Source organism: Lagenorhynchus albirostris, chromosome 8 (assembly GCF_949774975.1).
Source record: "Lagenorhynchus albirostris chromosome 8, mLagAlb1.1, whole genome shotgun sequence".
NCBI lineage: Eukaryota > Metazoa > Chordata > Mammalia > Artiodactyla > Delphinidae > Lagenorhynchus > Lagenorhynchus albirostris.
The window spans coordinates 15,880,144-15,907,548 of NC_083102.1; the positions used below are offsets into that span (position 1 = coordinate 15,880,144).

Here is a 27,405-nt window from a genome sequence, read left to right on the forward strand (position 1 = left end):
ATAATATAATCTATGAATACCCTAAAAGCTGTATTTGGCCCCAAGTTATTTTCAGGCGTCAGGACTTGGACTGCCCACATGTCCCTGTATAACGCACACTGGCGTTATACATCAATGTTATACATTATACATCAATGATGTTACATCTGTAACATCAACAGCTGCCCCTGGGCAGAGGCTCTGCCTTACTCATGGAGTATGGTGCCACTGCATATGGAGACACCAGAAGCCTTAAAAGAAAGCTGAGAAGCACTGCCCTTGTATACAAGTTCTTCTGACGCACATCTGTTGAATAAACTGCAAAATCTCTGTGCTACATTTTTAACAGGTTACTAGCAGAAGACAAATAGTGAGAAGGTTGCCAGCATCTTGATAAACTGCCGTCTTTAGACACATAATCCTGGGAGTGGTGCCTGTGCCACTGTCCAGATCATAGCGTTACTAGGAATTGTTACCCACAAGAGGAAAGTGCTGTCTAAGCAGTGTGGGCGCCTATGCGTTCAGTGCCATTTCCCAGCAGTGGATTAAACCAATACTATCCTATACTCCCTGTAGGGCCTTATAGTGGATTCTGTGGGAAAGAGAGGCGTGAGTTAAGACCTGATTCCTGCCCTTGCAGAGCTTCTAAACCAGAAAATTTTGCAAACTGTTGTACATTTGAAACCTTTTCATTTTATTTTGTATATACTTTCAGTCTAGGCAACAGATTTTCCAGGTCCCTGGGTGTATTATCATACTTTTTTTTGGTACTTAGTAGAGAATTATTTGAGAGATGGGAAATCAGTATGTTCAGCTGGCTGTCTTATTTCATCCTCTGCTGTAATTATTTCCTAAATGACTAAGAAATGACTTAATAACACCTTATTTACTGAGAGGTCAAATATAAAGGCTTAGGGTTTTTCTCTTTCATTCTTTTCTTTCTGTCTTTTTTTTCTTTTCCTTCCCAAGTACTTTTTCCCCCTTTTCTTTTTTCTTCTCTATCGTCTTTCATTTTTCTATCCCATGTAGAAAGTACAATAAATATTAAATATTAAACTGCGTGTGTGTGTGTGTGTAAGGGATGGAGAGCGATAGAGAGAGAGAGAGGTTGGGTGGGGAGCGGGGGGTGGCAGTGCACCAGTGAGCTGAGAACAGAAAACCCAGGATCATCCCTGTGTGAAGGTTGTCATGAGTGGCTCCTATACACTGGGCTGCATAAAATGCCCGTGGACTAACTTAACATTCACAGTGTCTATAAACACCACTGAAAGGCAGAATCAGGGCAGCTGATGGATTGGGTCTCTGCTATTCTGTTGAGCCCAAATCCTCTGTGGATCTGCCCACAAAGAATGGAAGTGTCATTGTGAGACAAGACAGTTGAACAGAACAGGATTCTCTTCGCTTTTTGTGGAAGACAATTAGCTACTTCTTCCTGTTCCTTTGCTTCACAGTTTAGGCGTGAAAACCCCATATATTCCTTACTTCCATTCAGCGACTCCTTTTTGATCAATTTCCTAGGAAGTCTTTCCTGACTCTTTTCCATCCCCTACGAGTGCCCTGTGCTACCCTCCTCAGGTTCTTCTCCGTCTCTGTGCAATTCTTTACACAGCTGTCTCCCCCGTGGACGGCAAGGTCTTGGAGGCCAGTGGCCGAGTTGTATTCATCTTTGTTTCACTGGCATCTCTGGCACATGGCGGTTCTATGATTTGGAGTGAACGCGTGAACCGTGAGTTTACTCTTCAACCTTGTGAGTTGTTTGATTTTTTATAATGTGCCATCTAACTTCTTGGTGGAAGACACATTCCTTTTGCTTATATCCTGCCGAGTTATCTGATTCTTATTTATCCTAAAACGATCTTTTAGAAGCTCCAGAAAGGCTCTTCTTGTTCTGATATACTGCAGTGTAGAGAACGGAGATCCAGTTACACTTTCTATAATGTTCAGTATTTCACAAACTTAGACTGTGTCCCCATTTAGCCACCTAATTCCCAGGCTGCAGTATCTGATTTCTCCAGGCTGTTCTCATGTTTGAAGTCTTTTAGGTTTCTACTACTACATTCTCTGAACCCTTCTGGTTCTTATCCCACGGATCATCTCAAGCCTTGTTGGGTATACGTTGGGCAGAAGGCATGCAGGCTGGGCCGCAGATCTGGATGAAGGAAGGAGACATACATGGGTGTGCCTGTGTCTGCCGTGTGCATATGTGTTGTGAGCGCATGCAGGAAGATGGGAAGCAGCTTCTGTACTCGGTAGCTAGGCTCATGAGAGATTGGAGAAAAAACTAAAGGACGGGGAAGGAGCTTAGCTACCAGACATCAAGCTATTCCTGCCTATAGACTTAACTGTTCTTTCAGTCAAGAGAACGCTGAGCTAGCATAGGGAATCTTTTATTCTTCTCTCCACCCTTTACTCCCTTGAGACAGAGACCAGCGCCCAGAAAAGTTAAAGACAAAAAACAGAAAAGGAACAAGTAATTTAGCATGTTTCCATTTCCTTAGGCTGTTCAGTACCCACATACCCTCTCTGGAGTTAGCTGAGACACTGGCCATCTATTTGAGTGATAACACAACCCAGGAATGGTTACTTCATCTCTTTGACTTTTCTCTGTGTCCTCTGAGGATGGAGACATTTGTGGTTTGTTACATTAGTTTTATTTTATCACCGGTTAGCTGTTTCCCTTGTTCTGGACTGTGCCTGAGCTGCTTTTCCTATGTCTCTTTTTCAGCTAATAGAAAGCTATAAAAATGGAGGCAGCCTGCTAATTCAGGGACCAGACCACTGTTCACTCCTTCACTACGCAGCTAAAACCGGCAACGGGGAGATTGTGAAATATATCCTTGACCACGGTGAGTAGGCACAGCGAACCAAGAATCATTTATCTATGAAACAGACTGAGTTTTCTAAGTTGACTTTCATCCAGGCTGTCCTCAGAATGGTAGAAATATTCTCCAACTTTAGCTGACTCTCCTTGCTTATTTGAGGGAGCTGGGATTCCAGATCCCTTACACGTGTAGGTCACCTTAACCAAGCCATTAACAGAAATAATTTTCATATCAAGGCCTTTGCAGGGTATCTGGGGGCTGATTAATTAAAAACTAGAAGACAAACCACATGTGGCCTCGGCATAGCGTGCTTTACTGTTTTGGGAAGAGCTTTCATGTTTTGGGAAGCTAACTAGTTGGGAGCAGGTACCTAATCCATATTTATAGCTGATCATTCTGAGGAGTAATGAGCATATTTTTTTCCCATCTTTCTAGTCCCCACCCCCCCTTTTTTTTTTTTTTCTGTTTGAGTCTCATTCATCTTTTCAACTCAAGTCACACTTTATTCTCTTTGAAAACATCTGGTACTCTCGTGTCCTCTGTGGCCGGCCATGTTCACCTCCTGGACGGTGTCCTAACTGGGTGTGTGATTTGGTGTTATAGATTAGGTACTTTAGCATGACCTCTGATAGTCCTTCAGAGGCACAAACACATGAGAGGAATATCAAATGTTGACCATACTTTCAGCTTCCCACGTTTATAGTGTTTCTAGGACAGAAAAATAGGAAAGAAGGGGAAGCATTTCCCTGGCGTGGCTGTTTCTGAGGGGTCTCTAGCTCTGCTAGATACAGGTACACAGAGATCCTGGAAGATTTTCTGTGAGCCCCAGCACTGAGCCTGTGGCCTACCCTCACTGTATCATATTTAGGTTGTAAACAGTAAGCATATTCACATTCACATTCCCTTTTTTTAAATTGAGGTATAGTTGATTTACAATGTGTTAGTTTCAGGTGTACAGCAAAGTGATTCATTTATACATATAAACACATATCTAGTCTTTTTCAGATTCTTTTCTGTTATAGGTTATTACAAGATAGAGTATAGTTCCCTGTGCTATACAGCAGGTCCTTACGGTTTATCTATCTTATATACAGTAGTGTATATCTGTTAATCCCAAACTCCCAATGGATCCCTCCCCTGCCCTTCCCCCTTTGGTAACCATAAGTTTGTTTTCTATGTCTGATTCACATTCCTTTTTATTCCTCTTTTTATGCAATTCAGCAAACATGTCTTATTCCATTCATTCATTCATTCATCAAATATTTGTGGAGTACTTCACAGGAACTACCTGTTATAGACCAGCACACACACAAAAACAAACTACAGTCATTGTTATCAAGCAGTTGCAGGCTAAAAAAGTATATAAGCATATGCATCATAAAATTTAAGGCAGTTGTATGTAGATGCCTTAAGTCCTATTGTAAAGCCACAAATAGATAACACAGCTACCATTTCTCAAGCACGGGTTATATGCCATGTGCTTATACTGAGCACATCCTATCATTTAATCTTTACGAGGACCTTGTAAGGTAAGTATTAGACTGTCGGTCACATTAGACTCACCTTGCTTTGTCTTCAGTACCTTCTCACCACGGAGCGTTTGCTTGAACCCTTGGCCTGAATTACGGTGGAAAGAGTGGTTTAGGAAGAGGAAAAGGGAGTTAAAGTAGGACGGTCGTCCTTAGAGGCTTTCTTCCCCCCTGGTAGGCTAGGTTGGAGAATCCCAGGCCTGTCTGCCCGGGAAAGCCTAGATGTATTTCCGGTGCTGTGTCTGGGGTGTGCACATTCTGCCTCCTGCTCACCTGACCATTCTGCCCCCGGCAGTTAAAGCATTCCTCTCTGGGCAAGACTTGCGAAAGCATCGGTGCCGTCAATTCTGCTTGCCTCTCCCACCCCCACCCCCCCGCCCCCAACAACACACATCATAGGTGTTTCCTCTTCTTTATAGTGAATCTTCCAAAAGCTTGTGACAGGCAGAACCAAATATTAGAACCCAGCCCCACAGACAGTGCATAAAGGTCACAAAGCTTCCATGGTTATTTTTCTCTTAATAGAAAAGATCTCAGGATGTCCACTGTACAAAGTTCAGGTGAACTTCAGATATATGCTGTCACTTTGTTTGCCTCTAGCTCAGGTGCAAGTACTGCTGGTCGTCTTGATCATTCTCAATCCCTCCCTCCGAGTTTGCCCTTTACCCGATGAGATTGTTTGCCCGCATACCCACATACCACTCTAGAGTTAGGTGAGACACTGGCTGTCTATTTGAGTGATGAGACAACTTAGGAATGCTCTCTCCTCCCCTCTCTACCGCTCCTGAAGAACAAGCATTCCCTTCTCTGGTTCTGCGATCCGCTCTGCATCAGTGATCTGCTGGTATCTCACTTGGTCTTACCTATGAGGCTGCAGGGAGTTGCCGTTTTGACTGAGTCTGTGTTTAAGATGGACTCTCACATGTTTGGGGCTCTCAGCTGAGACGGCTGGGACACCTGAGCCTTTCTCTACACCTGGACCTTCATCGCAGGCTTCTGCATAGCATGATGGTCCTCGGGTTCCTGGAGGGTGAGGATGGAAGCTTCCAGACATTCTGAGGCCAGGCTGGGGAAGTCGGCCTCATCTCTGTGGCATTCTGCCAGCTAAAACAAGTCACAGAGCCAGCCCCAACTCAAGGGGTGGGGAAATAGACCCCTCTGCTTTATAATTAATGGCCGTAGTTAATCTACCCCGCTCCCTTACTCTGTATTCTTCAGTTGAAAATGATGACCCTCCCTTCTCAGTATCCTGAACTACTGACTCACTTGGAATTCCCTGGAGCTCTGCTTTTATATTTTCCTTTGGTTCAGGGTCCTAAGCCAAGGCTGCAATATTTAGCAAATAAAAATACAAGACAACAATAACTTTTTTTTTTAAGCATTAAGTATGTCCCATGCAATATCTGGGACATAATTACACTAAAAACAAAACCAAAAATCCTCTTCGCCGCTGGGTCTCCCCAGGGACTTGAATGATGAGGCCTGAGATGATATAGCTCTAACACCAAGGATTTTCACCCCCCCCCAACTTCTCTTTCTACTCCCTTAAGACGGTCTTTAAAAGCCCCTGTAACTCAAGCTCATAAGACTTGGAGTTTCTAACCTCAGCCATAGATCAGTCCACACGCACTCTTTCTGGCATGAAATGCAGCTGGCAAATCTCTTAGTGCTCCGATCAAAGCCTGACATTCCAATACTAAACTAGTTTCTTTCTGATCCCAGGTGTCTTTTGCAAAGAGTGAATAATGTGATACAGCTCTCTGCGTCAAAACTGAAGGACACAAGGAATTTGTTAGGAACTTGGGGTAGGGGGAAGCTTAGTTTTCTAATTTTTGGGGTTAGCTTTTGTAAATTAGGTGGTTTAATATTTATACTAATGAGAAAACACTTGAGATTTTTGTAATCACCTCAACGTCACTCACAGGCAAACAGTTCTCATGGTCACTGCGTCTGCCTCACCAGGGTCTCCAGTTGGCCAGTAGATACATGGGGGGAAAGACTGCAGACCATGAAGCAAAATCCATCTCTTCTGTTTGAAAATGAAGTCTTACTATGATCTACAGCCCAAGGATCACTGTATATTGATGGGTGGCGATTTTTAACCTTTTAGTACTGCAGCCAAATAATAGAAACTGAATTGCAGTTGATTTTTACTAAAATTAGTATTTATCAACCTGATAGGCATGGTCAATTTCATTCTTAACATCAACCTCATTATCTCTAGTTATTCAGGAACACGGATGTAAAATCTTTTGACGTTGTCAGCCTAATGCTCCATGTTCCTTAAGAGCTAAGCACTTTGGCTCAACCATTTCTGTTGTCATTTGTTTTCATATCTTTAGTTGCTGATAGAATTTTATAAACCTGTGCGTTTAGAATTGGAAACTGTCTTTGCAGAACTATTCATCTCATTTCAATTACAGAAACTCTTTTAAGTTATCGTGTTCTTGAAGTCGGGGACAGGAACACAGAAAACATGACCCTTTCTCTGTAATCATCTTCTTAATGTGATCTCTGCTCAGCGAATAGTCTTGCCTAATTTAATAATGATGACTCTGAAATTCCCCTGATCTGATGGAAAATATCCTTTGCGAAGATGCCTCTGTGAGGCTGGGATTCGGGGATTTCTACCAGACTGGCATCGTTGTTTGTAAATTAGCATTAGGTTTGCAGACTGGGTGGGTCTGATCCGTTTGCATTCATGTAAATAAAAAAATAAATGAATACAAATTTTCCACTGTGCCAAAGGTCAAGAGATGCCCCTCCTAATAATCTCAGTGGCTGCAAACCTCTTGAAGTTTTAGTTTTGAAAATTTTATGTCTTCATATTATATAAATCCTAAAAACGGTTCAAAGACCTGCCTGTAAAGATGCCTGTAACGACAAGGGTCCTGAGAAATCAGTGGGCCTTTTTCAAGGCTCATGACTGATACGGCTTGTTTGCTTTCTGCATCCGTACTCCAGGGAGCCCCTCTCTCCCCTCTGCTTTGCGCCCTCTTCTCCACCGTTTATTGACGCTGAGCAGTGGGGTCCGCAATCAGGAGCACGCCGCCCTCTGAACGGGAGTCGTGAGAGATTAGTCATTCTCCCAGACACCGCATTCAGCAACCAAGTTCTCTTCTCAGAGCTCTTTTAAATCCAGGCTGAGGGGCTGGGGGGCACGGGACCTGTGGTTATTTCTGAAAAGCCACAGGAGGCTTGAGTTTTTCTCTTCCCGCATCTTCTTTGGGACTTCTTCTCTCAAATACACGACACGCTGCTTTCCTTTATGAAAAACTGGAATTTGGGCATTGGGAGGGTTGAAAAGAGAACGGAGGAGGGAGCGAGCTTAAGAATTCCACAGGGACAGGGTGGAGAGAGGAGGATGTGGAGGGATTGCAGCTGAGAGACCCCCGCCCACCCCCGGCGCGCCAGCTTTTCAACTCCTTTCAGCCGTACTCTTGCCCACCCCTCCTCCCCAGTGTTAGCCCTTCCAGAGACTTTCATGGTGTTTTAGTGGTGGGCCCCGGCACATTCTGCTCTTTTGTTTTTATTCTCCCAGCTCCCACCCCTCTGCCCCCTACTGTGTTTCCTGATAGAAATCTCACTCATGCATTTCCTTTCTGATTTCAATGGCTTATTTTGTCTTCCCTCTTTTTCTGCCTTCAGTCTTTCTTTTCTTTTTTTCACCCCCCCCCTTTTTCTGCCTCTGGTCCCCGAGAGAAGCGACCACCATCCTGCTGGGACAGGATGATGGTGCTGTTAAGAGTTCCCAGTGCCAGCTCTCCCCACATCTGTGCAGCTTTTGTCCTGGGGCAGAGGAGGATTTGGAATGGTCTGCTGGCAGCGTCAGGGAGACTAATGGGAAATGAGGTCCGGGGAGAGAGAGAGAGAGAGAGGCCACGGGGAGTTGGTAGGAAGAGCAAAGGGGATTTGGATGCCTCGGTGTGGGAAGCAAATTAAAGGATGCATGTGACAAAAGACACATCATATATAATACAAGTGCAGGATCGATGATAAAATTGCGTCAGTTCAGTGGAAGAACCTATGGGATGAGCACTGACTGGGCAGCAAACCTGAAATCTGGAAGGTCTGACTACTTACCATGCTGCTCACTTTTTCATGTTGGGAGGTTTGTGAAGTTTTGCTTCTCTTCGAAGCAAGAAAAGCTTCCCTGGCCTTCAGCAGGGAATACTGATGTGTATTCCCCACAATGTATTTTTCTTTCCCTTATTTTTCAGACCATTTCTCATATAGCACAGCTTTTTTTTTTGAATCCATGTTCCACTTATGGATCTCTTTCTGAGAAAAAATATATTGGCCAGGGTCCCAGTGGATTTTTAAATGTTTCATTCATTCAAAAATTCTGTCCCATGCACTTTTTTTTTTTTTTTTTTTTTTTGGCTGCATTGGGTCTTCGTTGCTGCGTGTGGGCTTTCTCTAGTTGTGGAGAATGGTGGCTACTCTTTGTTGCAGTGCGTGGGCTTCTCGTTGCGGTGGCTTCTCTTGTTGCGGAGCACGGGTTCTAGGCACGCGGGCTTCAGTAGTTGTGGCTCACGGGCTCTAGAGCACAGGCTCAGGAGTTGTGGCGCACGGGCTTAGCTGCTCCGCGGCATGTGGGATCTTCCCAGACCAGGGATCGAACCTGTGTCCCCTGCATTGGCAGGCGGATTCTTATCCATTGCGCCACCAGGGAAGCCCAGTCCCATGCACTTTTGAAGAAAAATGTTATAGTAATAATCACTGCTCATCTTTACTGTTCTGAATGCTTTACATGTATTCATACATTTAATTCTTACAACAGTCCTACAAGGTAAGTTCTCTTATCTCAATTTGACAGGTGGTAAAAACTGAAGGGTAGTAAAGTTAGGTGACTTGCCAAAATGCATCCATAATACGAGATTGGCTTCTGCCTTCCATATTCCTAAAACCCAGCGAGGGAAATGAAACATGGATAAACCACCACAGCGCAGGGTGGTGTGAAATGAGTATCATATGCAGCGTTCTAGTGACAACTGGTACAGGGCTGCAGAAGGGCAGTCATCATCTTATGAAAATTTCATGGAGAAATTTGTACCCATATCCCTTCGGTGGAGATTCCACAGTCATCTTCCGGTGCAGGTTAGCTATGGAATGGAGTGTGGATATTTTAGTAAATCCTGGGAGGGACAGAGAGCCAAGAGTTCCTTTTATATTCAGGGAACAATCAGCAATTCTCTGCTGACAACTTAATGGCATTCCTTCAGACTCCTTAGGGGAAATGCACGGTATCCACAATCAGGATATATGTATTCATGAAATACAAAGTAAGCCCAAACCCAAATGTTCCCCATTGGTATATATTGAAGGACTTCCATCATCTTTATGTTTTCTCTTTCTCCTGTTCTCTCCCTTAAGAGTGAGACTCAAGTTAACTTTTCCAAAAACCATAGTTGCTATTTTTTCACATGTATTTTTCTTTCAAGGGAAAATTTTTATGGTCTTTGTTGATTGTTTTTATTTCTCTGGCTACACCTCCACCTCCAAATCTTACACCAATGCTACTAACCCACACAGTGCACTATTAGACAGCATGCTGTACTAGTAGGAAGAGCTCCCTGTGGGTCACTGAAGACACAACTAGGGAGGGAAACCACAGCTTTGTCTCAGGCTCCACCTGGCAGTCACTCCTCCTCTCCTTTTCTCTCCTGCAGCCCCTTCTTGCTATCAGTTAATTAAGTCCATCTTTCCAGAGCTGTTCCTGAAACCTTTAACTGAAGTTTCTTTGGATATGAAGAGCAAAAGGATCTTGTTTTAGTATCAGCAGCTCTTTTTCTCATCTCTGTCAGCTGCAGAGGATTAAAGGGGGAGGGGGAGACAATAAACAGCTCCAGGCGTGCCTGACTCGAAGATTAGATGACCAGCTCTGGAATCCTTCTGGGTTGGCTTCATTTATAGCGATTCTTGTCAGGAAGTTGAGGAACAAGCTTCTTTCTCTTCCTTGTCCCACTTCCAGAGTGTCAGATCCTTGCCATGTTAGCACAGATTAAACTGCCTCAGCATCCTCTCACTGCACGGAGGCGTGGACCCCAGAGTCCATGGACCCACTGCGGGTGCAGCTCTGAGAGCACCAAGTGACAGTGCTGAGGAAAGGAGGACCTGAGACAAGGCCCCTGTTGCCTAAAAATTTGTGCAGTTGTTACCAAACACACGTGCGTGTGTGCCCGACGCACAGTGAGGCCAAACAAACCGAAACACTGGCGTTTGGAGCAGAGAAAGGCTTATTGCAGGGCCAAGCAAGGAGGACAGGTGGCTCGTGCCCCAAAACCCCGGACGCGTCAAAGGGTTTCAGCCAAGTATTTTTAAAGGCAAGGCGAGGGAGGGGCATTCCAGGGTATGTAATCAGCTTATGCATAATTCTCTGATTGGCTGATGGTGAGGTAACAGGGCAGTGTCCCAGGGGTTAACATTATCCATCCTTAGGTGCCGGTAGGTCTGGGGGCTCATGATCAACAAGTAGTTAACTTTTTCTATTTGGTGGTGGTTTTAGCATGTGTAAAACAACTCAGGAAGTGTGCATCAGATACTATTGTCTAGGTACTCCAGAGAGGAGTTACAGCAGAGGACATGGGAGGAGGGATCTGTCCCGGGAAGGTCCTGCTCAGTTACACAATTATCAGTAACAATGGGAACAGACACTGGTGAGGCCGGGCTGGTGTTCATGGAATTCCTTTCAAAATGAGTGGCTTTGCTGAAGGAGCTTTCTAAAAGGACCACTGGGCACTGTAAGCCTTCTTGCTCCTGACCTTGTGGAGGATGCCTCATCAGCCATTGAATAGGCCTGGAGGACTGGTTCTCAGGACACAGAATTGGAGTCAATACTTACTTCAAATGTAAGTGGGAGCCAAGGCACCCTTTTATATCTCCTTCCCTCATTGATATTCCAGTATCTTGACTTAGTGTAACCTGCTGTGTTATGTCAGAGAGTAGGACACTTAATTATACCTAAACTTTAGGCATTTCATGTAGTGTCCCAGCTGCTGTTTTAAGCACATTCTTTTGTATTAACTTATGAAACCTCATAGCAAACCTGCGAGATAAATACTATTATTAATCCCGATTTACATGTGTGACAATCAAGGGGCTGAGAAATGAAATGAACTTGCCCAAGATCTAGTGAGTGGAAGATACAGCTGGGATTTGAAACCAAGGAGGTTCAGCTCCAGAACCCTCCCTCTTAATCACTGGGCTGGACTGCTGGGCACTTCGGGGGGTACAGGGCGGGGAGGGGGTGGACTATCATTCATGTTTCCTTAGAATCACAGGACTGAGGAACAAAAATGAATGAACTGAATCCTCGTCCAACCTGTAAAATAGGGAACACGCTAGAAGGATATGAAAAAGAATCCAAGTGTTCTTACATTTAAAAGATGGAGAATAATTTATTTAAGGAGATGAGGCATACATTTGAAAAGCAAACACACAGTACAAGGGTAGACTCCAATAAGTATTATGGGAGTTCTTCTGTTGATTGATTCCTTCTGTCAAAGAGAAGACAGGTCGATTCCATCTGTTAAAGGTGGCCTTTTCAGAGGACCTTTTCACAGACTGGTCTTTAAAGAATGTGTAAGATTTAGGTGTGTGGGTAGAAAATCCCTCTCTGGGTAGCAGGATTGGAGAGAGCAAGCTCTCGCAGCGGGGGAGCCTGAGAAATATTTGGGTGATCGCACAGCTACCAGTTTAGCTTATGCAAAAAACAAATTGAGGAAGGCTAGCTCCAAGTGAAAGACTGTGAACTTCAATGTTGAAATACCTGGGGTGACACAGGACGTATGATGAATTTAAAACCTGGAAATCTGGATGTTGCAAGATCTTTTTTATGTTTTCTTAGTAACAGTCCTGCATGCTAATATGTTCCTGACAGAGACCTTTTAGGAAGCTTATTTGTCAAGTAGGACACGTAGGAGCAACAAATAGGACAGACAGTGCAAGAGAAGATTCACCCAGCCTTGATGACCAGTAGATGGGAAAGAGAGGAGGTACAGTTGGCCATTTAGCTCCTGGATGACCAGGAGGATTGTGAAAGTCCCCTTTCTCCTTGACCCAATGACATTTTTTTTCAATTGAAATATGGTTGATTTACAATATTGTGTTAGTTTTAGGTATACAGCACAGTGATTCAGATATATATCTATATCTCTCTCTATATATGTTCTTTTTCAATATTACAAAATATTGAGTAGAGTTCCTTGTGCTATACAGTAGGTCCTTGTTTGTTATCTCTTTTATATATAGTAGTATATATATGTTAATACCAAACTCCTAATTTATCCCTCCCTGCCCCCTTTCCCCTTTGGTAACCATAAGTTTGTTTTCTATGTCTATGGGTCTATTTCTGTTCTGTAAATAAGTTCATTTGTATCTTTTTTTTTTAGATTCCATGTATAAGCAATATCATATGATGTTTGTCTTTCTCTGTCTGACTTACTTCACTTAGTATAATCACCTCTACATCCATTCATGTTGCCGCAAATGACATTTCATTCTTTTTTTTGATGTTCAGTACACAGAACATTTTCTTTTTTCTCTTTATTTTTTATTAAAATTTAGTTGATTTACAACTTTGTGCTAGTTTCAGGTGTACAGCAAAGTGATTCCGTTATACATACATATATATATATATATATGTATATTCTTTTTCAGATTCTTTTTCCATATAGGTTATTACAAAATACTGAGTGTAGTTCCCTGTGCTATATGGTAGGTCCTTGTTGGTTACCTGTTTTATATACAGCAGCATGTATAGGTTACTCCCAAATTCCTAATTTATCCCTCCCACCCCGTTCCCCTTTGGTAACCATAAGCTTGTTTTCTATATCTCTGAGTCTGTTTCTGTTTTATAAATAAGTTCATTTGTATCTTTTTTTTTAGATTACACATATAAGTGATATCATATGGTATTTGTCTTTCTCTGTCTGACTTCACTTAATCGCTAAGTCCATCCATGTTGCTGCCAATGGCATTATTTCATCCTTTTGTATGGCTGAGTAGCATACCATTGTATATATGTACCATATCTTCTTTAACCATTCATCTCTCGATGGACATTTAGAATGCTTCCATGTCTTGGTTATTGTCAATAGTACAATACTGCGGTGCATGTATTTTTTCAAATTACGGTTTTCTCTGGATACATGCCCAGGAGTGGGGTTGCAGGATCACATGGTAGCTCTATTTTTAGTTTTTTAAGGAACCTCCAAAAAAAAAACTCCAGGCTTCCCTGGTGGTGCAGTGGTTGGGAGTCCGCCTGCTGATGCAGGGGACCCGGGTTCATGCCCCGGTCCGGGAAGATCCCACATGCCACGGAATGGCTGGGCCTGTGAGCCATGGCCGCTAAGCCTGTGCGTCCGGAGACTGTGCTCTGCGACGGGAGAGGCCACAGCAGTGAGAGGCCCGCATACCGCAAAAAAAAAAAAAAAAAAAAAGAACCTCCATACTGTTCTCCACAGTGGTGGTACCAATTTACATTCCCACTAACAGTGCAAGAGGGTTCCTTTTACTCCACACCCTCTTCAGCATTTGTTATTTGTAGACTTTTTAACGATGGCCATTCTGACCAGTGTGAGGTGATACCTCACTGTAGTTTTTTTTCCCCCCGGTACGCAGGCCTCTCACTGTTGTGGCCTCTCCCGTTGCGGAGCACAGGGTCCAGACGCACAGGCTCAGCGGCCATGGCTCACGGGCCCAGCCACTCCGCGGCATGTGGGATCTTCCCGGACTGGGGCACGAACCCGTGTCCCCTGCGTCGGCAGGCGGACTCTCAACCACTGAGCCAGCAGGGAAGCCCCTCACTGTAGTTTTGACTTGCATTTTTCTAATAATTAGCGATGTTGAACATATTTTCATGTGCTTGTTGGCCATTTGTCGTCTTTGGAGAAATGTTTGTTTATATCTTCTGCCAATTTTTTGATTGGATTGTTTTTTTGATATTGAGCTGTATGAGTTATTTGTATATTTTGGAAATTAATCCCCTGTCGGTCTCATTGTTTGCAAATATTTTCTCCCATTCTGGAGGTTGTCTTTTCATTTTGTTTATGGTTTCCTTTGCTGTGCAAAAGCTTTTAAGTTTAATTAGGGCCCATTTGCTTTTGTTTTTATTTCCATTACTCTAGGAGACAGATCCAAAAAGATATTGCTGTGATTTTTGTCAAAGCGTGTTCTGCCTATATCTTCTCTAGGAGTTTTATAGTATCTGTTCTTACATTTAGGTCTTTGATCCATTTTGAGTTTATTTTTGTATATGGTATTAGAGAATGTTCTAATTTCAAGCTTTTACATGTAGCTGTCCAGTTTTCCCAGCACCTCTTATTGAAGAGATTCTTTTCTCCATTGTATATTCTTGCCTCCTTTGTCATAGATTAATTGACCATAGGTGCGTGGGTTTATCTCTGGGCTTTCTATACTGTGCCATTGAACTATATGTCTGTTTTTGTGCCAGTACTAAACTGTTTTGATTACTGTAGCTTGGTAGTATAGTCTGAAGTCAGGAAGCCTGATTCCTCCAGCTCTGTTCTACTTTCTCAAAATTGCTTTGGCTATTCGGAGTCTTTTTTATTTCCATACAAACTGTAAAATTTTTGTTCTAGTTCTGTGAAAAATGCCATTGGTAATTTCATAGGGATTGCATTGATTCTGTAGATTGCCTTGGGTAGTATAGTTATTTAACAATGTTGATTCTTCCAATCCAAGAACACGGTGTATCTTTCCATCTGTTCATGTCATCTTCAGTTTCTTTCATCAGTGTCTGACCACTGACTTTCATAGTTACGGAAGATGATGTTAGGACTGACTTTCTTCTAATTATGTAGTAAGTAGTTACATAAATAAATGCTCAATGATAATGATATCTGCCCATATGGAGAGCAAATCACCAGGATCATACTTCTAAAGTTTACAGTGCTCAATACCTAGAGCTGTGTTTGACCCTTCCAAACACATTTATTCATTAATTCAACCAAACATTTAAGCCTCTGCTTGGCACCAGGCTCCATGCCAGTCACCAAGGAAGGACACAGTGGACAAGACATTGGCCACAACTTCAAGGGGTTTTCCAGAGTCTAGTTGTGGAGAGAGACAAGTCAGCAGGTGATTTTAACATGGCTTGACAAGTGTCATGAGTGATTGGTAAGGTGATCATATATACCCACTTGTCAGGGATAGTCTCAATTTGGATAATTATTATTACCCCCACCCCCCACCATTTTAGGAAATGGGGTTAGTACACAAAGTAAAGTAACACAAAGGGATGACATTTAATGCAGTATTAGGAGTGGGGAGATAGAGGGCTTTGTGGAGAAAATCTGTGTCAGCTGATACCTGCAGGTAAGGAATTGTGTGAAGGGTTGGGGGGAAAGGTGAACATTCCTAGCAGTGTTTGCAGGCTGAATGAATAAATTAGTGAACAAATGAGAAATTGTGAATGTGCAAGCACAGAACATTTTAATTCCTGATCAAGCATCTACAATCATTTGATGTTTATATATAACATTTCTTCTAGATTTTGGAAGGGAAATCTCATGAAAAATAGAATTTTACCCCATTTCTAAAATAAAGAGATTGGACTGGATGATATCTTGACTTAGTGTAATTTGCTGTGTTATGTCAGAGAAAGGGACACTTAATAATATGGTCTCATAGCTTTCATGCTATACTACATAAGATTACATCCCAAACCACCTGCTGCTGGAGAATGAAAAATGGTCTTTAAAGTCCATCTGATCCTCCCTTTCCCCCGCTAGGTAGCCACTTAATTATTTTTCATTTATTCTATTCTTCAACTGGTTTGAAAGCTTCTTGAAGGCAGAGGCCATATCATTATTTTTTATCTCCCATTCTGTACATATTGCCTGGTGATGACTGAGAGATTGATGAGGGGGAGGTAGAGGGATCCTTTCTCTTTTGGAAGGGAGGTGGTCTTATTATCCCTGTCACCAAATACTCTTTCTCATTCAGCTTCCCAAGGCATTTTAATTCTGTGACTGTAATTTTTTGTTAATGGTTAGTTTTTGAACTATTTTTGATGGACATCTTGCTTTCCTCTTCTTTAGGACCTTCTGAGTTATTGGATATGGCAGACAGCGAAACGTGAGTGTTGCCTTACATTATGTGGTCTAGATTATCTTCTTGAGAACAGATCTAGGAAAAGAATGCAGCCTCCAGGGCATACAATTGATAATTGTAATGTCAGTGATAAAAAGTGTCTACTTTCAGTTGTATTTATAACTGTGCAGGGCTAATCTTCTAAATCAGAGAATACACAATAAAAATAGATGGTACCTGTCATGATGATTGCACATGTAGCTGTTGCTGGTCACCATTTAGAACCTCCTTCAAGTGAGGTACTTCTGCTCTGATGCACCTTGAACTACAGAGAAGTCTAAATTAATGCACTTACCTCTTAATTACCCATCACATTTACTCTTCCTCAAGTGAGGTTTATAAGAAAAGTAAGCCCTAATGCCCTAAGGCATCCTTTTTGTATAGTGAAACAATTTCTCTGTGCTGAGTCTAGATGGGACAAGTTATACAACCACTGGAGAACCAAGAACATAGTACCTCCAACCATTTCCATGTTTTGTGCTTCAGAAGAGAAACCCTGGTTGAGAAAGTCACCAGCTCTGTGGATGGTTGCCAGACTGATAATGTTTTCAACTTTCTCATTCCCAGGCGCCAAAATAGCTACTATTCCCCAAACAGAAGCAAGAAAAGCTAAGCATTTAACCCTGGAAGCCATGTTGAGCCTCTAAAGAACGCCAGTGAAATTTGAAAAGGGATAAAGAGTGGGCAGGGTGGAGTGTGGGGAGGGGCTAAGGAGAGATGGAGGAGGACAAGTAGGAAGGATTTAACCTGGGTTTACTGACAAGGGAGAAACTGTCCCTTGCTACATAGAGTTTGTCCACGTACCGCAAATCCCATTGGCAAGGTTATTGGCAAGGTTTGCCTAAGGACTGCATTTGATTTTCCATAAACACTTTGGCATTAAGTGTCTTTTCAATTTCAGACTCAGAATGGGAATGTCCTCCTCCCTGTACTGCCTGTGGGGGTGGGGGAAATAGCCACTTTGCCTTGACTGTTCCCCATACTGATGGCTGACCTGCTGCCCAGTGGGGCGGCTGTGGTTGCGCAACCCTCCCAGAGTCTTACCATCCCTCCCAGGTATCTTCTGTGGCTGTCCCCCTCCTGCCACTCACTCACCAGGAATCAGCAGGTAGAGCAGAGTGGGTATCTCCTGGGTCTGTGAAGTTGGGTTCCCAGGAGATACTCCTCCCGGGGCCAGATGGTCTACCAAGCACTGTGCTGTGGTCCTCCGTCGCTGCTCCTGTGTGTGCCTAGGTGGCTCCTGCCCTGCCCACATGACTACACAGAGAGAGTGGCTCCACACTGTTCAGACACATCTACACCCATCAGTCTATTTCATAGGGCCATTGGGTATTACTTAAATCAGACAGTAGTCACTTAAAACAAAATCACTCAGCCTACTTGACCAGCCAACACTGTTGGAAAAAGAGGCTGGAGTCAGATATGAGGGTTGGTGGATGACTAAGCCCCTCACCTAGCTCCCCTGGCCATGCCCTGCAGCCGTGGTCTCACCCACAGACGATAGGGAAAGCGGCCGAGGGGCACAGAACATGAGCAGCAGGGGGAGGATGCCACGCTCACTTCCCTCCCTGCTGCCTCTAGCCTACTCTCACTCCTGCCTCCACCCCTTCTCTCATTTCATCTTTGATTTAGGGGTGAGACCGCTCTGCACAAGGCAGCTTGCCAGCGGAACCGGGCTGTGTGCCAGCTTCTGGTGGACGCAGGGGCATCTCTGAGAAAGACGGACTCCGAGGTAACTTGAGGAGTGAGTGCAAGCATCCTCCCACGGGGCCAGGTCTCGGGCACCACTGCCTTCGCTTGTGCCCGTGGCAAAGGCATCCTTTCTGTACTTACGGAAGCGCCTGGGGCTTTGGAAAAAGGAGGAAAGAAATGAAGTGTTTCATTTAGAGAAACTGCAGTTTAAATGTATAAGCACAAAGGGAGGGTGTGTGCTTGCCTCAGGGACTTATAGACCTCTGAACGCGTTGACCTTTGGACTTTGGGCTTCTGGGGCTGCCAGCAGCCAAGTGTGGAGAGGGTGAGGTGCCAAGTGACCAGGTGCGAAAGATATTGGCCTGGCTACCGAGAAGCCCCTTGGGAATTTCTCCTTCAGCTACTTAATCCAGAATAGCTTAAAACCCATGATTTATGTGGCCCCGTATATGGATGCCAGAGTGATGACCAATCACTCCCAGGATGGGAGATCAGGCTGCACCATGAATTGCTCCGGTTTACAGAGAGCATCCAAGGAAAGGGTCAAAGCTGCAGTAAAGGAGGAGCTGAAGCTTAGTGCTGTTGACCGAGAACTGTAGCCCATGGGAAAGAGATGGGCAGAGAGAAGAGTTCATACAGAAGATCAACCCCAGAGAGGACTTCTCTGTGATGATCTGAGGTCATGATCATGGTCAGCTCTGAGGGTTTTAAAGCACCCTGGGTAGGCTCCAAGAAAGGACAAGCCACTTAAGGTGGTTAAGGTTACAGAGAAGAATTTTAATATATAGATAAGGATTTCATTAAGTGGGTACTAAATAACCTAAGTTTGGGGTCAGTGAATGTAGCCAAGAAACAGAGACAAATTACTTAGAAGCCTACTGATGACTTCAGCCCCATTAGATTCATTTAAGTGATGAGCCCCTACTTATATGCAGTCTTCACCCTGAGGTCTCCTCCAACTGCAGTGTACATTGTGACATGTGGACCTTTCTTTCCTTTCTGAGCCAGTTCTGAGCCAGGGGCATTGCTTGATTCTCCACTTTCCTTGCGACCCACCAGATCCTTGCTCTGTGACTGAGGTCCCTGGCTGCCTTAATTCTGATAGCACTAGGCTATCGAATTCGTTAAGCTGGGTCCTGGTTTCTAGCTGGTCTGTTACCTATCTGGTTAGCTAATCGGGTGTAGGATTCCAAATGGCAGATAATTATTCACTGTGATATTCTTCCCAGATGATATTTGCACTTAGGTGCTTTGATGTGTAACCTGATTGAGAAACACAACCCATGGTAGGACCAGCTGAGGCCATGATCCGAGGTGGACTTGGCCTTCCTTGCTGGGGCCGCTCAGACACAGCAGGGCCATTGCCTGTTTACCACACAGAGACTGGCCTCAACTCAGGTGATAAAAGAGAAGGGAGGAACAAGATGAAATAGAGGGACCAATAAAAGACTGGCCAGGAAACCCGGCCCCAGAGCAGATGGCTCTTTTTTTTTTTTTTTTTTTTTTTGCGGTATGCGGGCCTCTCACTGTTGTGGCCTCTCCCATTGCGGGGCACAGGCTCCGGACGTGCAGGCTCAGCGGCCGTGGCTCACAGGGCCCAGCCGCTCTGCGGCATGTGGGATCTTCCCGGACCGGGGCACGAACCCGTGTCCCCTGCATCGGCAGGCGGACTCTCAACCACCGCGCCACCAGGGAAGCCCAGATCTAAGTTTCTGAATCAAATAAATGGGCTCAATGTTCCTTGAGATTCCTTTCTATTTTGTGTTACATACGTATGTGCTCTTTCCAAATGCAAAAAATGTATTACTTTTATGATAAATATAGTGCATTCTCACATAGAAAACTCTAGCAATGAAAAAAAGAATTTTTTAAGTAAAAATTACTAGAAATCCCACAATCTAGGCCTATATACCATTAAAACTTTAATGATTTCTCCCCACATGTGGGTACGTCTACTTTTCTCATTTTCTTCAAGTAAAGTCATACTGTACATGCTATTGTATAAACTTTCACCCAACATTTTGTTTTATAGATCCTACCTTATGAAGTAATAGAGCTTCATCCTTTTCAGGGATCCTATAATTTTTCCATTCCATAATTTTTTGCTAGGTGAAAGCTGAATATGATAATTATGACTGGTTCTTCTGGAAATTTTTGAAGAGAAGCAATATTTTGAGAATTTCTCTTAATAGGGAATGGCTCCTTAAAAATCAACTCAGAGGCCCACCCCAGTCCATCTCTCTGAATATTTGGAAATTGGGAATCCCAACCTCCTTAACATTGAAGACAAGATAATCTACAAATACTGTAACCAAGTTGAATAAAATTATTATAGGAACTTGAAGCTATGGTTAAATATTAAATCCCAACTAAATAAGTAAAATTTTAGAGTCTAGAGCCATTGTTACTTCCCTTCTATCTTCTACTCCATATCCCCTTGTAGGCTACTAGGATCAGCCTTAATTGAGTTTGATACCACCCATTGCAATAGATGAGATGGAGGCTGAGAAGTGTTTGATAATTTTTGTAATGCTTGTGTGCATTTTTATATGTGGAGCTATTACTTTGGTGCAATGATCATGCCTCTACCCTTTCCTTAGAACTCAGTATCATTTTGTACATATATACAATGGAATATTACTCAGCCATAAAAAATAACGAAATAATGCCATTCGCAGCAACATGGATGGACTTAGAGATTGTCATACTGAGTGAAGTAAGTCAGACGCAGAAAGACAAATATCATATGATATCGTTTATATGTGGAATCTAACAACATGGTACAAATGAACCTATTTACAAAACAGAAATAGAGTCACAGTTGTAAAAAGCAAACTTATGGTTACCAAGGAGAAAAGGGAGGGGTAAATTGGGAGATTACGATTGACATAGACACACTACTAGGTATAAAATAGATAACTAATCAGGACCTACTGTTTAGCACAGGGAATTCTACTCAGTACTCTGTAGTAACCTGTATGGGAACAGAATCTAAAAGAGTGGATATATGTATACGTATAACCGATTCACTTTGCTGTACAGCAGAAACTAACACATTGTAAATCAACTATACTCCAATAAAAATTGATTTTAAAAAACAATATTTTAAAATAGATATCATTGAACAAAAATTAGAAGCGTCAAGGAGTGTGAAGTAATGTCTGTAAACATTCAAAAGAATGGAGACCTTTCCTCCTTTTACTGCTGACTGCTGTTCATTGGCCTCATTTCAAAAATACTGTGTGGATATAAATATACATATAACATAACAGACTGCAAAAAGTTACACAATCATTTAAAATGATGCAGAAGAACATTTCGTGACGTAGAAAGGTTTGATATATTATTATGCGCAAAAGCACATTACCTAACAGTATGCAAACAAAGTATGGTTTTATTTTCATAAAAATAATTATGCGTAGAGCTATAGAAAAAAGATAAAATAGTTACTCTATGGAAGGTTAACAGCAGTTATCTTACTATAGTGGAATTACTGGTGATTTTTATTTTCTTATGCTTTTCTACTTTCCCAAGATTTTTTTTTTTTCTGGTACTTTTTTTTTTTAAACATCTTTATTGGAGTATAATTGCTTTACAATGGTGTGTTAGTTTCTGCTTTATAACAAAGTGAATCATCTATACATATACATATATCCCCATATCTCCTCCCTCTTGCTTTAATCAACACCCATCACTTTTATTGTCAGAAATTAACTTACTTTTTGGAGAGATAAGACAGTTCTAAATTGGGGAGAACCTAACTGACGACTTCGAAACCAACAAGGAAACCCCTTTCGATTGTTTCTGACCATCCCTTCCTCTTTGTTTCTGCTTGTTACTTCCCAGGGTTTAGTATAACAGAAAGAGTTCCAAACTAGAAATCAGAATGCCCGTTTCCCTGCTTTTCTGTTCAGTGATTTCTGTCCCCCTTCCAGAAAGGATCTGGGTTCCCAAACTCACTGTGCCACGCAGTTCGCTGCTGTGTACCTGGTTACTCTGTGAGCCTCCCTTTCCTTTGATGGAACCCCACCTCTGAAAAGTGATCGTCTCTCTTGAGCTTGCGTATCTCACACGTTTGATGAGATGCATCTGTCAAATAATAGATCTGAAAGTGTCTCATCAATTCTAAAACAGCAAATGTGGAAAGATCTTTTTTTTTTAGCAAGTCATCTTTGAGTAGCTCTGTTTCTATGATTTTCTTTTTTTTAAATCTTATCCCAAGTGTTTATGTCTCTTTCCTTTTCACTGTTACCTACAGGGTAAGACACCTCAAGAGAGAGCACAGCAGGCCGGGGACCCGGATTTGGCAGCCTACCTAGAAAGCCGCCAGAACTATAAGATCATTGGCCATGAGGACCTGGAAACTGCTGTTTGACCCTGGTAGACAGGCTGAGAGAATCTGAACGAGCATTATCACCTGTGCCCTCCTGGTGATTGGGCAGCTCCCCTGGAAGAAGCTGATGGAATCCATAAATCTGTCTCTCTCCTGCAAGAATCTATCTGAGACCATGCCACCAGTTTTAAGGGCTACCAAGATGTACAACCGAACATGATAGCCCACTGAGGACGAGGCAGGATACCTGGAGATTTGTGGAATACAGATTCCACAAAATTCGATCCTTATTGCTTCCAGCAAGTAGCATGAACTTCTGTGTTCACCTGTATAATTTATTTTAAAGATTCAAGGATGTTTGTATAAATGGCACTGCTCCCTCCGCCCCCTATGCATTCACCTTTCCCCCGTACCGCACAATTCTCCTGTAATGACCCATCAATTTAAAAAATATGATATGATCGGTTCTCTTTACATTCAGCCTTTGGAGACCAGAAGACTCTGAAGGTCTTTTCAAACCCTCTGGCTGTCCTGCAAAAATATAACCGTCAGACCGCTTCCATTTCCATGACTAAACATACCGAGACTACTTAGTGACCTTTGCATGTCTCCTCTCCCCCTCCTTAATCCCTTTTCGTCATACAGGAGCTGGGGAGTGCCACAGAAATAATGTCAGCTTGTGTGCAATATCTCTGAGGCGTGGCAAGGTGGCATGGGAGTTGTCTGGGCTCAGAGGTACCTCAGAGAGGGGACCCAGGGGTCAACCCAGGTGGCAGGGCTGTTGCCGAGAGCCACGGAGGACCGGTTCAGCTTGGGCTGTTGGTCCAGCTCCGTACTGCCTACATGTAGCCATCTTTGCCTTTTGCTGCAATAGAGATGAGCAATGGATTCAACAAAGGCCCACAGCTAGTTTGCAGAACCACTCAATTTTAAGTGCTGCTGAAATTGCAGAGCAGAAAACCATGTGTGGGAACTGTGGTTACAGGAAATGGAGCGCTACGACAGCGTTTACTTTTAGGCTTTTTTGACTGATAATAGAAAGCAGGCTAATCGACTGGAAATAAAACAGCAAAAGCAAAAGTAGCAACATATGTCAAAATAACTCACTTAAGCAAGAAAACAGTCGCTGGAATGTTGCACAGAGGCTAAAAGATTCAGGTACAGTGGTGAGAGGGGGCCCATTTTAGGTTTTCCTTCTAAGGTTTTGGTTTTCATTACCCCAAGTAAGCCTTGTCCCAAGGACAAAGCCTTGTTTTATGAGTTCCACTGCCAGATTTCCGAGATGCCTGGATCTTTCTGATGGATGCCTCACCTGCTACTACTTGTCAGGTTCCAAGGTCATACCTGATAGCACTATAGCCCCATATCTCATGTACAGGGTGGTCAGATATATTCTTTTTTCTGTTTCCCCTACCAGAATGTTCTTAGTGCAGACTACTGTGGGAGTCTAGCCAGGAACATCTTGCTGGCAGTAGAATTACAGCTTCTAATCCTGCCACGGATCATTGGTACTTACAGGCACCTCTATTAAGGACTCTATGATAACTAAAGTATCAGGAGAAAAAGTCTTCTTTCACTGAAAAGATCTACTTGACTTGGGTATAAGGCAAAAGTGAAAGTGGGTGACCTTTTTGCTTTAAACTAAATCGATGTCTTCTGAGCTTCTTCCATTTAGTTCTTAGACATAAAGTGTTTCCCTAGTGTTTCTGCATGTAAACATAAATGACTGTCTCTCTCCATTTAATTTAAAGCTCCAGTGGTGATGCCTTGCTTGTCTGAACCACTTTTGGTCATGTATCATTTTGAAAGTACAAAGATGATATATACTGTATTAGGTTGGAATAGCCTCTCAGTGGATCGGGTCTAAGTCTGTCCTTAGTTGTTTCAAAATCAAATGGTTGGCATTATTTCCAGCTGTGGGAGAATGGGTTGGTTGTCAGTAATCTATTTCCATACATAAGTCTTAGAAATGGAACTATGTTTTGGGTTTTCTGGTGAGGGCAAAAGGGACTGGAGTCGATTATTTCCAGAAGCTAGAAGAAAGAAAAAAGCTCCAGGAGAATTTGATCACTGGGCTTCTGCTGGGAGTTTTCCAGTTGGTGGGACTGTCAAGGAGATGTTGTGATGACAGACATATAATCCTTATGACAGACTGGAATCTGGCTTTGAATGGTGCCTTCCATTCCCTAGATTGAGCCAAGCACTTGGCTCTGCAGCCAGTTACCAGCTGCCATTGCTGGGATGAAGGACTCTGCTTTCACCAACTACCGTCTCATATTTCTCTGGTATGCTTCAAAGCGGCCCAGAGAAAATTGAGGGTACAGGTGGCTATGGGCCAATTCAAATAGCTCCAACTGAAGTCATACGTAAATCCTTGATATGGAAATAGATGAGGTAATGACTACTGTAGGGGTCCTGGTGCATTTGGAAATTCTTCCAGAGCAAAAAAAGAAAGACGTTAATGTCCTGTGTTATTGATGGGGAATGACATAGGACCAAGACAAACACCCAGAGAACTTAGGTTTTACCAAAAAAAAAAAAAGCATCAAAAATGATCAGAACAGTGACCTATTTAATGGCTTCAACATTAAATCTACCTCCTGCAGCTTTTTTTAAAAACTGGCCACTGCATGTGACAGTCCTGGGCTTTAGAAAGAGCAAAGAGAATGTACTCAGGAGTTTCCAACTCAGCTTAGGGTAGGCAGTATCCCCTCTAATGGGCCATCGGGAAGTATAGAAGCAACAGTCTGGCCCTGGTCTGAAAATCCACATTACTTTAAGAGACATAAAACTATATACCTATAGAAATACAATTTTCTACAAAACCAACTGAGATGGTACTGCCAAGAGTAGCTAGCTTAGCTGCCAATCCTCTGTGTTTGGCTCAGAAGAGCCTTCCATGTCGTGGCACTGTCTGCTCTGGGATTCCATTTTTAGATTAGACTGATAGAGGCATGAGAAATGGAGAGTTATTAAAAGCCAACATTATATAACCTTAAAGGCAGTCATTTGTGCAGCCTTATATTCCAGTATTACACATTTAATGAAAAAGAACCCAGTTGAGCTATGCTTGATCACATTCAAGGACTTGATAAAGAACAGAAGCCAGGAATGAAATAAACACCACAGCCGGGAATGTCACTTGGAGAGTTTTGGTTACCTCTGTAGAGGTTATGACCTAAAATGAATGCAATTTCTGAAACAGAGAATTTAGCTGGCCAGTACACAGCCATGAAACTAGTGACAGATGCTGGAAAGCCTCACATTACCCGTTGTTCCCCATCCTTCCATCCTAGCTGGCCTTAGTGCGTAGGCAGATCTGTTTGCATTGAGACATACTCAACAAGTAGGTAGTTTTCATTTAGCCCTAGTAACGGTTTCTTTGCCTAAAGGATTTCTGGAATTTATTGACTAGACTCCTCACAATATCCATGTCTTAGAAAATGTGGGTGCAGCAGTTTTATTTTTTTACATGTCATTTTTATTTTAAATGCTTAGATTTTTAAATTGTAAAAGTAGAACGTGCTTTTTATAAGAAGTTCTAGTACCACAGAAGAGTATCACATGCAAAGTCAAGCTGTCCCTCTCTGCTGGTGTAGTGTCCTCTGTCCCGCCCCCCAAGATAAGCAGCGGGAATATCGAGAAACATTGTTGCTTGTATGTTATGTCAGAAATACTCTGTGCATATACAAGCCCCAATACACATAGAGGAATGCATTTGTTTGTATACATATATGTGTATATGTCCTATACACACATATATTGCATAGGTTTAAGAAAACCTTTTAGAAGCATGCTAGTCATCTGTGCCTGTGTAGTTAACACCAACAGACAAAGATAAGGTAACAGAAATTTTTCATTTATTCTTTGTTATTTTTACTGTTACTAAGCTTAGTTCTGTTACTGGAGCACTCCAATTGCACATGGCATTTGCTCTTGCCTGTGTCATAAAATCTATGGCCAAGAGGTCTTGTAATTGTTTTTGTTACCTTCCATGAAGCATGAAACCTACCTGAGCCCAGAGACTTGTTTATGCTATCTGTGGATCTCAAGTGGAGAGTTCCGTCCTCTGTGATGCTTAGACCCCTTTACGAGGCTGAGTTACAGGATTCACTCAGTAGGCTGCCTAATGATATCTACTTCTGGTAAGCTACCGCGAAAAGCCATAGTAACTTGGATATGGGTGCGGTCTGAGTAGCTAGGCTTCCTTCTAGTAGGAGTAGCTAATGAAATCACTGAGAACAGCATGATATTTTATGCAATTATGCTATTTAAAAATAAAATAGATGGTTGTTAAACTGGCTTGTCATAACCATCCAATAAAACTACTAATTGCTCTACTTAAATGGATTATTTTCATTTTAGGGGGAAAAAGTAGAACATCCATTAGGGAGTTTTCTAATTAACATTTATTTAGTATAAAATAACTTCTGCCCAGGTCTTAGTAGAGCCATCTCTGAATATCTCAACATTCTTATTCTCTAAATGCCATTCAGCTGATTTTTATAAGTCCTATGGTTTTTCCTCTGCCCAGCCTCTCAGACTGACTTTGGCTCCACCCCTTTTCTGTGTCCTGGTCATCACCCCATAGCTAGTCCCTCTGATTGTCTGCCCATGGCAATTGTCCTGCTCCTGGACTTTCTGCCACTACCTTCAATGACTCTGAAATACAGTTGTCCGTCTCCCCCAGATGTTATGCTCAAAATGGATCAAAATGAAATTACTCTCTGGGACAAGTATCCCTTTTTCCTGAAGGACAAAGAGACTTCCACTGACCTTGATCAGCTTGTATATTTACAACAGGCCTTATTCTGAGAAGTAATCTCCCAGATCGATTTAGCAAATTTCTGTCATAGTCACACCACAAAAGTACCCAATCGTAGCAGCTGCTTCCACACCCAGCGATGTAAACAGTGCACTCCACGAAGTCACC

General features: G+C 42.7%; 1 protein-coding gene across 2 annotated transcripts in view; it reads left to right on the forward strand.

Moving 5' to 3' along the window:
• The window catches only part of DGKI (diacylglycerol kinase iota), a 447,808-nt gene extending 424,962 nt beyond the window's left edge, over window positions 1-22,846 (forward strand). For both annotated transcript variants that reach the window (XM_060155951.1, XM_060155952.1), the window contains 4 exons: window positions 2,705-2,825; window positions 16,396-16,432; window positions 18,080-18,179; window positions 22,398-22,846. In XM_060155951.1, coding sequence (XP_060011934.1) covers window positions 2,705-2,825; window positions 16,396-16,432; window positions 18,080-18,179; window positions 22,398-22,514 — 375 coding nt within the window. In that variant the 3' untranslated portion in view covers window positions 22,515-22,846. The remainder of the gene's footprint in view (window positions 1-2,704; window positions 2,826-16,395; window positions 16,433-18,079; window positions 18,180-22,397) is intronic.
• The last annotated feature ends 4,559 nt before the right edge of the window (window positions 22,847-27,405 follow it).